Source organism: Varanus komodoensis, unplaced genomic scaffold, assembly GCF_004798865.1.
Source record: "Varanus komodoensis strain SLA01 unplaced genomic scaffold, ASM479886v1 scaffold1, whole genome shotgun sequence".
Classification (NCBI taxonomy): Eukaryota; Metazoa; Chordata; class Lepidosauria; order Squamata; family Varanidae; genus Varanus; species Varanus komodoensis.
The window spans coordinates 54,529,106-54,541,820 of NW_025335268.1; the positions used below are offsets into that span (position 1 = coordinate 54,529,106).

At 43.0% G+C, this 12,715-nt stretch overlaps 1 protein-coding gene across 3 annotated transcripts in view; it reads left to right on the forward strand.

Annotated features, from left to right (window-relative positions):
• Positions 1-12,715, forward strand: part of FRK (fyn related Src family tyrosine kinase) — a 48,046-nt gene that overhangs the window by 26,089 nt on the left and 9,242 nt on the right. For all 3 annotated transcript variants that reach the window (XM_044449135.1, XM_044449152.1, XM_044449143.1), the window contains 2 exons: positions 2,526-2,689; positions 6,031-6,199. In XM_044449135.1, the coding sequence (XP_044305070.1) occupies positions 2,526-2,689; positions 6,031-6,199 (333 nt within the window). The remainder of the gene's footprint in view (positions 1-2,525; positions 2,690-6,030; positions 6,200-12,715) is intronic.

Here is a 12,715-nt window from a genome sequence, read left to right on the forward strand (position 1 = left end):
GTCTGCCAATTCCCATATTGCAGGAATCCCTCACACCACTGTGTAGAGCTGGTGATCTGGGTCCTAGTCCCCACTCAGCTAGGAGGTTCACTGGAAGCTTTGGGCCAGTCACTGACTCTCACCCTAACTCACCTCACAGGGTTGTTGTGAGGATATATTGGAGAGAAGGAGGATTCTTTGCAAGAGGAATAAAAGGCAGAGTATAAATGCAGTGTAATAATAAATAAAAACGACATGAGGATTTGCAATCATAGATTTCTTCAGTAACGGATGTATAGCTGTCAATCAAAACAAAGCCCCCAGAGGGCATGCCCGCCTCACATGCCTCAGTGTTGTATTACCTGCATTACATTGCCAGCCTCTAGCAGAACTAGCCAGCTTTTTCTTAAGCAGCCTCTGCAGTGCTGAATCAGCCTCAGTTATAAATCTACAGAAATAGTAGATATGGAAGCGAAGCCTACTTTCCATTGATCATGCTGCATGGAGCATTTTAATTCCCCATTCCATTCCTCCCTAACCCATTGAACATCCATTTGACTTTCCTCCGATGTATATATAAAAATAGGCAAAGACTTGTGGGAAATTTAAAATGATGAGCTGTTTGTGACGCAAATGCCATTGTCAATACCCGCACATTACAAGACACACCAGATTGACAAAACCATGCTTATAACAGGTTAAATATTTAATTCCATGTAATATAGGCCTGCTACTGGTGAAAAATGGAACTGTTGCAAACCACACATTTTGTATAAAATAAACACAAAACTGTAGAACCTCCTAGGTGTCTACATTTGCAACAGTGGTTTGTCAGTTTCATTTTTTTTTATTTTTAAAAGTACAGCAGGGTGCCAAATGCGGGAAATGCATAAGATGGCAGTTAAGGATATTGTCGCAAGACTCTGAAGGGAAAATCGAGAGAGGTCTCAACTGTGACAGCCAAAAGCAGAACCTCCACATTCAAAGCTGTGTCTGCCAGTGCCGCAAGCCGGGACAGACCATTTTCCTTGCAGAGTGTTCTTTATTGACCCAAAAGTGCAAACCACCCAGAACGAATCTCTGAGCATGCGCAGAGCACTTTGTTGAACCCAGTCTAGTATCAACCTCCAGGAACACCACTGATAAGCCTGGCGGAGCCCCGTCCATTCGGGAGGGGGCTTCTGAAAGTGAGCACATCTCCTCTCCATGCACCAACTGTCTAATTGGGCTGCCTGTCTCTGGTGATGCCTTGTCATGGGGTGAACAGCTGCAGTTGAACTCCCATGTTCATGGTGCCCTCCCACCTGCTGTATCTCTTGAATATTTCCAGGAACTGTCTCCCCACCTGTGGAGTCTGCCCTTGAGATAAGCACCTCTGCTTCTCTCATCTCAGTGTCTTGGCACATCCCATATTCCTGGTGCACCCCCAGCCCCATTCTGCTTCACATCCGGATCCTGATTTTGATGAATCCCAGCCAGCAGTCCTTGAGAACGAGTGGCCAAAGCAGCCGTCCTCCTCACTCCCAACAGCCAGAGGCTGCAAACAAGCGCTGGAGAGCATCCTGCTCCAACATGTCCCGCACGTGTGCTGCTCAGGTGTGACTACCTGGCCAGGGAATGCTGAAGCAAAGAGCAAGAGCAACAAGCATGCATTTGATTCATGTGTGGTGGGGAGCACCCCGCCCCCCATTGGCCAGAGCATAAGAAAGTGCCCTATGTAGCACAACAGGATGTACCGAACCTGGAACTCACAACTGGCAACCTGCCATGACCATGCTTCTGAGTTGCACATGTTGGACCTTTTAGGACATTCGGCGTAATACAGTGAGATCGTTGGGCAGGGCTACTGGCACGATTCTGTTCCCCTTGATTGAATACGTGGGCTTAGTTCTAATCCAGAATGCCCATTCAAGGTTGCATTATACTCCAGACCTGTAATCTACCATGTTACTGTGCCCCCAAAGGCTTGTTGGTGCCAAGCAATTGGTTTACTGCACACCACCAAGTCCATGCTGGAAATCAGCTTTCCAAACAAAGGGCCCAGTCAGAAACATTTAGCTGCTCCTGTTTAGCAGAACTGAGGGCTTAAGGGGAACCTTGCTGAACCCAGCACAAGGCCTGCCTAGTCCAGCATTCTGTACACAGTAGAAAAACTAGGACCTCTGGGAAGTTCACAAGCAAACCATGACTGCAGTAGCCTCCGCCCGGCCCACCTTCCTAGCAATTGGCATACACAGACATATTGGAGGCATCATGATCTGAAGCCACTGATATCATTTTCCTACCTTGTAAATAGTGCCATGGGGAGGAAAGAAGAGGCTGGGCTAGGCAAAGAAAGCAGTGGCCTCTTGCTTTATGCAAACTGCAGAAATTCCATCTTTGATTGTAGAGTAAGCCATTGGAGGCACCTGACCATCAAACCAGGGGACTCATTTTGGAGGGCAATTTCCTGCTTGGGTATTTGATACGATTCGATCCTTGCATGTATATGTGATATGCATATACTAAGCATTTCATGATATCTTCCTTTCTTTTTATTTTCCCAGTGCGGGATGACCAAACTGTGAAACACTACCTAATCAAACAGATGGACAATGGTGACTTTTTCGTGAGCAGAAGAAAAACTTTTCAGACCTTGAGAGCTTTTGTCAGACACTACAGTACTTCCAGTGACGGGCTGTGTGTAAAGCTTGGGAAGCCATGTATAAAGGTAGCGCTAATTCAGGGCACTTTTCTGTCAAAATAGAGAAATATTGGTCATTGAATTGATAAGCGCTTAATCCCCCAACTAGCCATTATGATTACTTTAGGAAATCATACATAAATGCACCATTTCATTCTCAGAAGTAGCGTATCAATAAAAAAAAATGTCCTGCCATTTTTGACAAATAATTATGTGGCTTCAGGAGGGGGAAAAAACCTCGGCACTTCATGATTTATGGAGTCACAGTGTAAACCTACATTGAGATGAAATCACCAGGCTCATAACTCTACCTGTCTATAAGTACTGACTGAAAACAGCAACCCAAAACCTCATCAGGTTCCTTCCTAAAGGCAATATTTCATTGTTCTAAAAGCTTGCCTAGTTGTTTTTCTAAACTAGGGATTTTTAATCTTTCTGGTTCTAAAAGAAACAATTATGCTGATGCACATGACTATTAGGCAGACCTTTCATGCTTTCCCTATAATATTAGTCATTTCAGGAACAATAAGCATCTGTTTACACACATGCACTTTTGATCCATCAAAAGGTTCCAGTTTTATCACATGCATGCATACTGTGTGAAAATCTTTATCTCGCTCCCTGGAACTGACAAAATCACAGAACTGGCTGGGGCAGGCATGCTCTCACGTCCTGTTTGCTCTTCAGTGAAGGAGATCCAGAACTACACCATTCTGAGAAGACATTTGTCTAGAACTTAAGAGCATAATAGAAGTCATGCTGGATCAGACCCAAGGTCCATCTAGTCCAGCACTCCATACACACAGTGGCAAAGCAGCTGCCCACAGGATCTCTCAAGCAGGAGGGCTGCAAGATCTCGTCTTGCCCAGCTCCCCAGCAACTGGTGGGTGCAGACATGGCACCTCTGGTAAAGGAAGAGGCACACCTTAGTCAGCAAAGGTGGTAGCCACTGATAGCTGCTCCTCCCCCATGAATCTGTCCAATCCCCTTTGAAAGCCGTGTAGATGGATGGCCATCCCCACTTCCCATGGCAGCAAATTCCATGGTCTGTCTGTATGTTGTACGAAGAAGTTCTTTATGTTTATTTATTTAATTTATTTATTTAAAACACTTCTATGCCGCCCCCATCGCAGCAAAGCCTCGGGGTGGCTCACAACATAAATAAGACCTATAAATATAACAATTATACAATTAAATTAAAAACCCCGGTGACATCTTGGCTTAAAAATTTTAAAATCCTATAAATACAATAAATTAACAATTAAAATAAGTTTTAAATAAAAAGGTCTTAGCCTGGCGCCGAAAAACAAATAACGACGGTGCCAGGCGGACCTCTCTGGGGCGCGCATTCCATAGATGGGGCGCCACCGCAGAGAAAGCCCTCCTCCAGGTACTCACCCTCCTAATTTCCTTCACGGAGGGTTCCCAGAGAAGGGCATCTGCTGCCAATCTCAAGGGGTGGGAGGGCATATATGGACGCAAGCGTTTAGAATGTTAGGCTGGAGCCGGGGGTCAGACTAGATGGCCTGGGAGATCCCTTCTGACTTGGTCTGTTTCTGTGTTTCCTTTTATCTGACCTAAATCTCCCACCAATCAGCTTCATGGTATGACCCTGAGTTTGAGTGTTATGGGAGAAAAATGTCTCCTTTCTGCTTTGTCCACACCATGCATTATTTTAAACACCTCTATAATGTCTCCCCTTACTCATCTTTTTTCTAAGCCAAACAATTCCAGTTGTAGTCATTCCCCAGGGGGAGATATTCCAGCCCTCTGATAATTTTTGTTGCCCTTCTTTGTATTTTCCCCAACTCACCAATGCTTTTTTTAGGTTTAAAGGGAAAGACCTTTTCTGTTTTTATTTTGTATCTATTTTAGACTACACAAACCAAAGTTTTCTGTATGGTGTGCAGGTGAATTAAAAATATATAATGCACAATGACAATAAAATATCACAGAAGACATCTGAGATAAAGCCAGTAACAAGGGATCAAAATAGTACAATGCATAATGAAGTAAAAAATATCAGCAGCCAGGATAAAACTGTGCAAGTATCTAAAAGCAGAAAAATAATTCACAGCATGCCTGGGGAGATAAGGAGAGATTCACTTGGTGCTGAGAAGACCATGGTGGAAGTACTAGATCAACTTTAATAGGGAGAGCACCACTAAATAGGAGCTCTGCAGACCCTTTTCTTGTCCCTTTGACTTGGATTGGCAGCCAATGGAAAATGACTAACATAAACTGATTGTATTGGCCAGTCACAATGCACTAACACTTCAGTTTGTCTGCAAAACAAAATCTACACCACCCAAGTCTCCAACCACTTGCATGAGAGACATGAAGACATAACACACAGTCAGGACAAGAATGCAGCCATAGATACAGGGTGGATGTGCCTTTTTGCAGGAAATATTTTCAAAAGTTAGTACACTTTCTTGGAAAGATTTTATTCTTGAGAAAGCACAATGCCACCTGAAAAGTGCTGGAAACTTCTTAACAAGTAGTTTAAATAAAGTAATGTCTTTGCACACGAGAACTTTAGTGTCTACCCAATTTCTCTGGGCAGCACTACTTTCTACAGCAGTGTTAACTGTTCCTAATTCTGACTGCACAGATCAAAACACATCTGGATTCTTATATCATTTTAGTGGCATGGGAATAGAAGAGCACTGCTTCTATCTCTGCTGCTGGTATAATATGAGAAGCCCTCTGATACCATGCAGGTGTGGTCCTTGCTGTAACCCACACCAGCATCAGCCCTTGGCAAAAGGTTTCACCTTGGTAGGAGAAGCAGCCAGTGGGTCACACTGGTCAGGGCTTCTCACACTATCCAGAGGCACAGGCAGGAGTGATGACACCATGTCCTCCAAGTGATCACAGCAACCCAAGAACCAAATATAACCATCCACCTTCCACCGAATATAAACTTTGGCCTGTGCTCTCTGTTTATGTCAGTCCAGCAGGTGGAGTGGGAGAACAACAAGCAATGCTAGCCTGATTTAAAAAAAAATCTGAACATAATCAAAGTGATGGTTCACCATTTTGGACTGCAACTCCCTCTCCTTTTCTTAAGTAACAAATAAAGTTGAAGATTGGCAAAACTAATCACCCTCTGGAATGTCATATAGTAAATAACAGCTTCATTGGCTTCAGTCAGAGGGGACCTGCATCTTCAGTGTGGAATGCATCCTGCGAGTCCCAGTTTGTACAGAAGCAGTACTTCATTTACTGTTCACAGTTTCCGTTTAGCACATTGTCCCTTACTGGAAGCTGCAGAAGTGGCTATCTTGGGGAAGTCTTGGCAATACCAACTGTAGTTTTGAAAAGATCACTGAGTTTAAGTGGGTTGTTGCTTTGTTCCCACCTAGACAGAAGTCCCAGCTCCTTTGGAGTTGTCTTACCAAACCATAGATCAGTGGGAGATAGACCGGAATTCTCTGCAGCTCTTGAAAAGATTGGGTTCTGGCCAGTTTGGAGAAGTCTGGGAAGGATTATGGAATAATACTACACCAGTGGCAATTAAGACACTAAAACCAGGTATGTTGTCTATCCCACCGCATATTTCTTAATGCAGTTTGTATTTCTAAGTAGAGATTATTCTCAATTAGTACATTCAGTTATTCTAAAATAGAAAGAAACAACAGTGCTGCTTCTTTAAAATGGATGTGGTTATTGTTTGAGATCTTCTATGACAGCAAACCATTTTTATTTTTATTTTTTGCTGATTTCAAAGCAGAGGGAGGCCATTTGCAGCCACTGGCCACATACAGTCACTGCTCCACTGATGAAATTTCTGGTGGCAGCAATAATGCTCAGCTGTTTGCTGTCAGTTGCTTTTTTGCTGTGCTGCAAAATTCAGCAGTGCAGTGGGGATGCATGTACAGCTAGAAGTGGGGCAGTGTCCCTCAAAGTTACCCTCTCTTAATTTGAACTATTTATATACTCGTTTTCTTACTAGAACATTTTTCAAGGATTTTCTTTCTGATCTGTTCTTTCACATCCCTCCCCACACCCATGTGACAAAACAAGAGGTGGGCCGAGGAAGCTCCTTCCCTGATGCTGTAGCTGCTAGCATTCCCAGCTTTTCCACAGGATTGTCATCATCTGTGACCTCCATTCTTTTTCTTACCTGCTAAGATGTAGCAGCCACAATGTGGAATTATCTCCTCCAGTTTAGAAGAAGTGATAGTAACATGAAAGGAAAGGCACTTGGGATGCAGAATATCTCAAAACCCTCTTCATCCTGGGGAGCCTTTGGTGAGCCAGAATAAAGAGTTCACTGCTTGTGAGTAATAATGTTCTGGCTTCTGTTTAGTACATGGCCGCTTAATGAAAGGGTGGCTGTACATTTTGTGGTCTTTGGGCATCTTATAGTAAGATGGCAGCCTTGCCTGCATGGGCCCCAGGTTGCAGCTGGAGGAGCCAGCCAGAGCATGCTTCTCCATAACTCCCCACACTTTAAAAAATGAAACACCTGAATAGCATTTGACATATGAACTTGATGTTTAGGAGTCCAGGAACCATGCATTGTGAGGCCGCAGTAGTTTTCTCGAAAATTCCCCCTTATATTTGAATGGTTCACATTTTTGTAGAGCTGGTTTCCAGGTTATTCTCTTTATATTTCTGCATTTCCATTTTATCTGTGGTTTATTTGGCTCAAGGTTATATGCTGGATATTTCGTCTTCTCTTACCTTGGTCTTCCATTCAATTTTTGTTTATCAGCCGTTTGCTAAACATTTGCTAAACAAAGTATGTCATTTCACATAAAGAGAAGTGTGCGCAAGGTGAGGTAGCCCGAGAGGGTCCATTTCCAGCAGGGGCTGCAGCTGCTGCCAGAAAGCCATTTTTGTCCCCTCAGCATTCCTGCAGGCTTCTCTGGAAAATTTAAAAAGAAATCAAAACTGGGCAGCAAAGTTTTATTTTTTAGGGAAAAAATAGCCCCTGCAGCACTGGAGGTACTTGCTTTTTGCCGCCTAGCAAATCCTTCCACTGAATTCGGTAGGAAGGAAACAGGGAGGCCACGGGGCCAAAGGTTTCCCACTCCGGTCTGCCAGGGACTGATAGTAGCAGGAGGGGACATTTGCAGATGGGATCAAGCCCTCTTGGGGCAGGTCAGTTCTGGAAGCACGAAAAGGCATGTCTTCCTGTCATGGTGGTGGTGGGGTGTCCCTTTACTTTTAGGAGCAGTTAAGTGCTCCTTAAGAGCACTTTTAAGTGGCGGTAGGAAGCGAGGACTGCAGCGGGAAGTGGGAATGGCAATCCAGCCGCACAGGTGGAACTCTGGCTACGGTTCTTTCGATCTAAGCCAAAGTGTATGAAGGATAAAAGCATGGCTGTGCATTTGGGATGCTCCAAAATACTTTCACAACAATTATATTTGTCAGTGGAGAGAGGGAGTCCCAGACATTCTACAATGAACATTGCATTCCAGGGTAAAAAAAGGACCAAAAGATACTGAGTTTACTTTTAACCATGAATTAGTTTATGATTGAGCAATTATAATGTTATGTACATTAGCAATGGTGCTCACATTGCATTGCACTGTGCCCTTTTTATTCCCACAGCTGTATTAGCAAGCTTTAGTTGTTCCATGTTTAAAATGCAATTTGGAGTGGGGTTGGTGGAGTAGCAGTGGAAATGAAAGCAGTAGATCTGCCAAGATAGCTGGATTCCATGGTATCACAGCAAGTATGAGCAAGCCATATGTGCCCTCCTGCTCCATACATGCCCTCCCGCTCCTTGAGATCAGTGGGAGAGGCCCTTCTCCAGGAGCCCTCCGTGAATGATATTAGGAGGGTGAGTACCCAGAGGAGGGCTTTCTCTGCGGTGGCGCCCAATCTATGGAATGCGCTCCCCAGAGAGGTCCACCTGGCGCCGTTGTTGTTTTTTGGCAACAGGCCAAGACCTCTTTATTTAAATGTCATTTTAATTGTTAGCTTTATTTATTGATTTTATATCTTCGGCCAGGATGTCTCCAATTATATTGTTTTTGTATGTTTAACATGTATTTATTTATTGTTGTAAGCCGCCCCAAGGCTTCGGCGAATGGGGCGGCATAGAAGCTTACTAAATAAATAGGAAGAGAGAGTGTAGATTATTGAGTGACACTAATGTGGGTAGGATAGTCCAGGAACTGAATGCACATCTTGAGGTTCAGCACATTCAATGCATGGTGGAAAGGAAAAGGGATGCAGTGGTTTTTTTACTAGTTAAATACCTGATATAATTACGTGCAAGAATAAGATCTTCTAAAGAAGTTGCAGGAAAATTATGTGCTGAAATTTAACTACACTTTTTAATGCTTTGACTTACCCTGACCCATTCTGAGGGTCAGGGTATGAGCATTCCCCAGAAGACCTTTAGAAGGATTTCAGCAGACCTCTCTGATTTTCCTTCTGTCAATTCTGCCAGGCGTCCCTGGTCAAAAGTGCTCACGCGCTTATGCGGAATCCGCTCACCCCGGACTCAAACCAGGGTAATATACCAAGAAGAGTTTTCCAAAACTCCCCACTTCTGCCCAAGGAGCTCCCCCTGATTCTACTCGAACTCGCCTATTCTCATAGAGTTCAACTCTACTCGGGAGGCCGTAAGACAGGGATGGACAACTTGCCGGCCTCTAACCAGCACCGGCCTCTAACCGGAGGCCCTTTCTTTTCCCTCTTTTTGAAGCCGGTCTTCCCCCAAGCAGTTGCCAATTGCAATATTTACAATTTACAATATTTACAATAATACAATTGCAATAGTGGACCAATATTTACACTATACACAATTTTACATTCATTTCATAGAAGCTGTGACCATTTTATGGTCATATCTACAAACTGCTTAGGTTAAATGCAGATTTAAGATGATTTAGCCATACTGAAGTTATTCAGTACTTCACAGCCCTAAATTACCATTTAGTTTATTACACTTAAAACCTAAGGGTTTCTACAAGGTTTACTTCAATAAAAGTTAGGAACACTCCTTAACATTTGCTGTCCTTAATTTTGGATTCAGCTAGGCAATTCTACTACCAAATTATATTTTGTTATGGGTGCAATTAGATTCTACAGCAGCAAGCACTTAGAACAACAGATTAACTCTGTGACAAAATGGAATAGATGGAAAAAAAATAGAACTAGTTGATCTTCTTCAGATTACCATTTTATTGTAGCTATCCTTTGGCATGTACTTGATCATGCTTCCTCAAGCATAGCTATTTACTGTTAGAATTAATTGCCACTGGTGCATTTCAATCATTTAGTTTAAGGATCTTGAGAATGAGAGCATCCATTTGAGTGCATCCTCAGAGATGTTCAAAAGCTTTTCGACAGCCACAGGGGCTTTTCCAGTTCTCTCTCCAAACAGCAGCTTTCCCCCCCCTTCACATTGTTGCATTGTAAGTGGCTTTTTGAACTCAAAGGAATTGGAAAACAAAAACAGCTTGTGATGCAATATGGTGTGTTTATGTGTGCATGCAGGCATTTTCCTACCTGCCTCTTAGTTCAGCATTAGGGAAATTTTCTGAAGGGGCAGCGCCTGTTTAGCTTCTTTTGACCAGATTCGCGAGTCATTCGCTAAATGAGAAGCTTGAACAAGTAACTTCCCAAGTCTGGAATTTTTAAAAAGCCCACATTTGCTCATTGAGATATGATGCAAGGATTTAAACACTGCATGGCTTCTGTCACCAGGACTAATATTAAGATTACACAGTGGTGATCAGAGTAGCAAATTAAACATGTAATAATCATAGGAGCAATACTGTTGTAGCCATTCCAAACTCCACGTACCAATCAGGACATGGTAGCAATGATGTGCTCATATTACGTATGCATGGAAGGCATATTATGATGGCCACAGCCCTGTGCTTACCTTGCCTGCCCCATTATGCACGAAAGACATACGCAGGGTGGCAGGGAGCGCCCACAACAACTCCCACCTGTGGCCCAGCAGTTAAATTAGAACCAGCGGACACCTGCCGTGACAAGTTTCAAGGCTCCTTAGGCGGAGCGTGAATTCCCTGCAGGCCCAAGCCCAGCCAGCAGCAACCGGCAAACAACTCTCTTTTTGCTGGGGAAATCCCAGGGCCACAGTGGGGAGGGGTGGCAAAAAGCTTGTATTTCACTTACAGTCATCAGACTCCATTGTCGTTGCCCAGCAGCAGGGAGGGGCCCTGCAGGTAGGAAGCCAAAACCTGGCCGGTAGTTTTGTGAGAATGAGAATGCAACAGGAAATGAGAAATTTGGGTTAGACCCTGGCGAAATCCAAACTTCCACAATGTAATGAGTGGCTTTTGAGCATCCTGCCAGCAATCAATTCAAACCCATCTCACAGGCAATTTAGCATATGCTATCACCATGTCCCCTCCCCAGTAGGGAAAAGAAAGGAGGTTCCCTCCTTCCTTTTGTATTCCACTAGCAAAGCTACCTGCAAAAATCCTGGAAAGTCTATTTGCATTGTGAATTCCTCACTGAAATTAGTTGAGGTGTAGGAAAAAAATTAGAGAGGGTCCTCATCTGCTTGTAGAGCAGAAGCATAGCTTATTAAATAAAAATAATTCATATATAATTGCCTATATTGTTCAGATAAATATATTTATATAAATTATAAATGCATTTATAATATAAACTATAAATTATAAACACAAATTTATATTTATGCACAAATTATGTACTTCTATAAATTATGTTGGAATAAATTCTCACTGCATTGCAGAGGGATGGAATCGCCAGCCTTTTCATTCTTGCAGGGCCATGGCCCTGAGAAAGCTGCGACGCCAACGGGAGGGGGAACATGCAGGGTTCCTTATTATGGGCCCTGCCAGCCTGTTGCTTGTGTGCCTGTCATGCAGAGCAGCGCAGGGAGGGAAACTGTGGGGAAGACCTTTACCTCTTTGAGCAGAGGCCAGGTAGCATGTGGAAAGACAAGGGAAACATGAGAATAATGCTGAATAATCCTTAGAAGCTCCAGCAGAGTGTTCCTTTGTTTGTCTGATTGTCACTGCCATCCCAAGGCATTTTGTATCCTGAGATGAAGGACGGATTGGGGATTAAAAGACAACAACAATGCATGAGTTGATGAAGCATTTGCTGCCCTTCTGTGACGCCCCAAATCCGCTGCCTAGGGTGGGTGCCTCATTGCGCCTGGCAGCACTGGCCCTGTTGTGCTCAAGGGTGGCTTCCTTGATCAGTAAAAATGCTTCTCGCCTCTGCCTCTCAGGTGCTGACAGAGGGAGCCCCGCAAGCCCCCTTGGCCCCCCTTGTGTCCATCATGACAAAGGTGGTTTTCCATGCCACTGCATTTACCACATTCCATTATGTGCCTTCAGGTTCCTCTCTGTCTGGAATCCTCCTAAACGGAGAGCTAAAATTGGATTATTGGCATGACTCTGTAGCTAAAATAATGGTGTTGACTGGAGCTAGTGGACATGGGATTGAATTCCGGTGATTATTAGGATGAAAACAACATAACCAATGTTCTTTAAAAAAAAACAATGAGGATACTGATAAGATTTACTTACATTCTTTTTGAACTATACAGTTAATAGTGAATTTGAATATCATATCAAATCTTGTTATTCAAACCATGTATATCAACCTTCTCCAACCTGCTGCCCTCCAGATGTTTTGGACTATAGTATCCATCATCTCCATCCATCACAGGCAATGGCTGTGGTAGCTTGGGATAATGTGTTGACTTGTAAGTTAACACATCTGGAGGACACCAGGTTGGAGATGGCTGATGTTTATGATCCTGATTTTCCAAGAGCTTTGTGATTGCCATTGGTTATGTTATATTGTATGATTATATTTTTATATTACAGTTTTAATTGTATAAAGTCTGTGTATACTTTACATGGCATGCTATAGAGAATATTTTTAAAATACTTAAATAAAACAAAATGAATATATAATATTTTTAAATTTCTCTTATTAACTGCCTAGGACAAAATCAATCTATTAATTTTAATGCATACTATTTTAGTTTGACATGCTTTGAAGACCTTAAAACTTTTTATGTACATGTAATCATGAATCATACTTTTATTTTCATGTTGGAAGATGATTGAA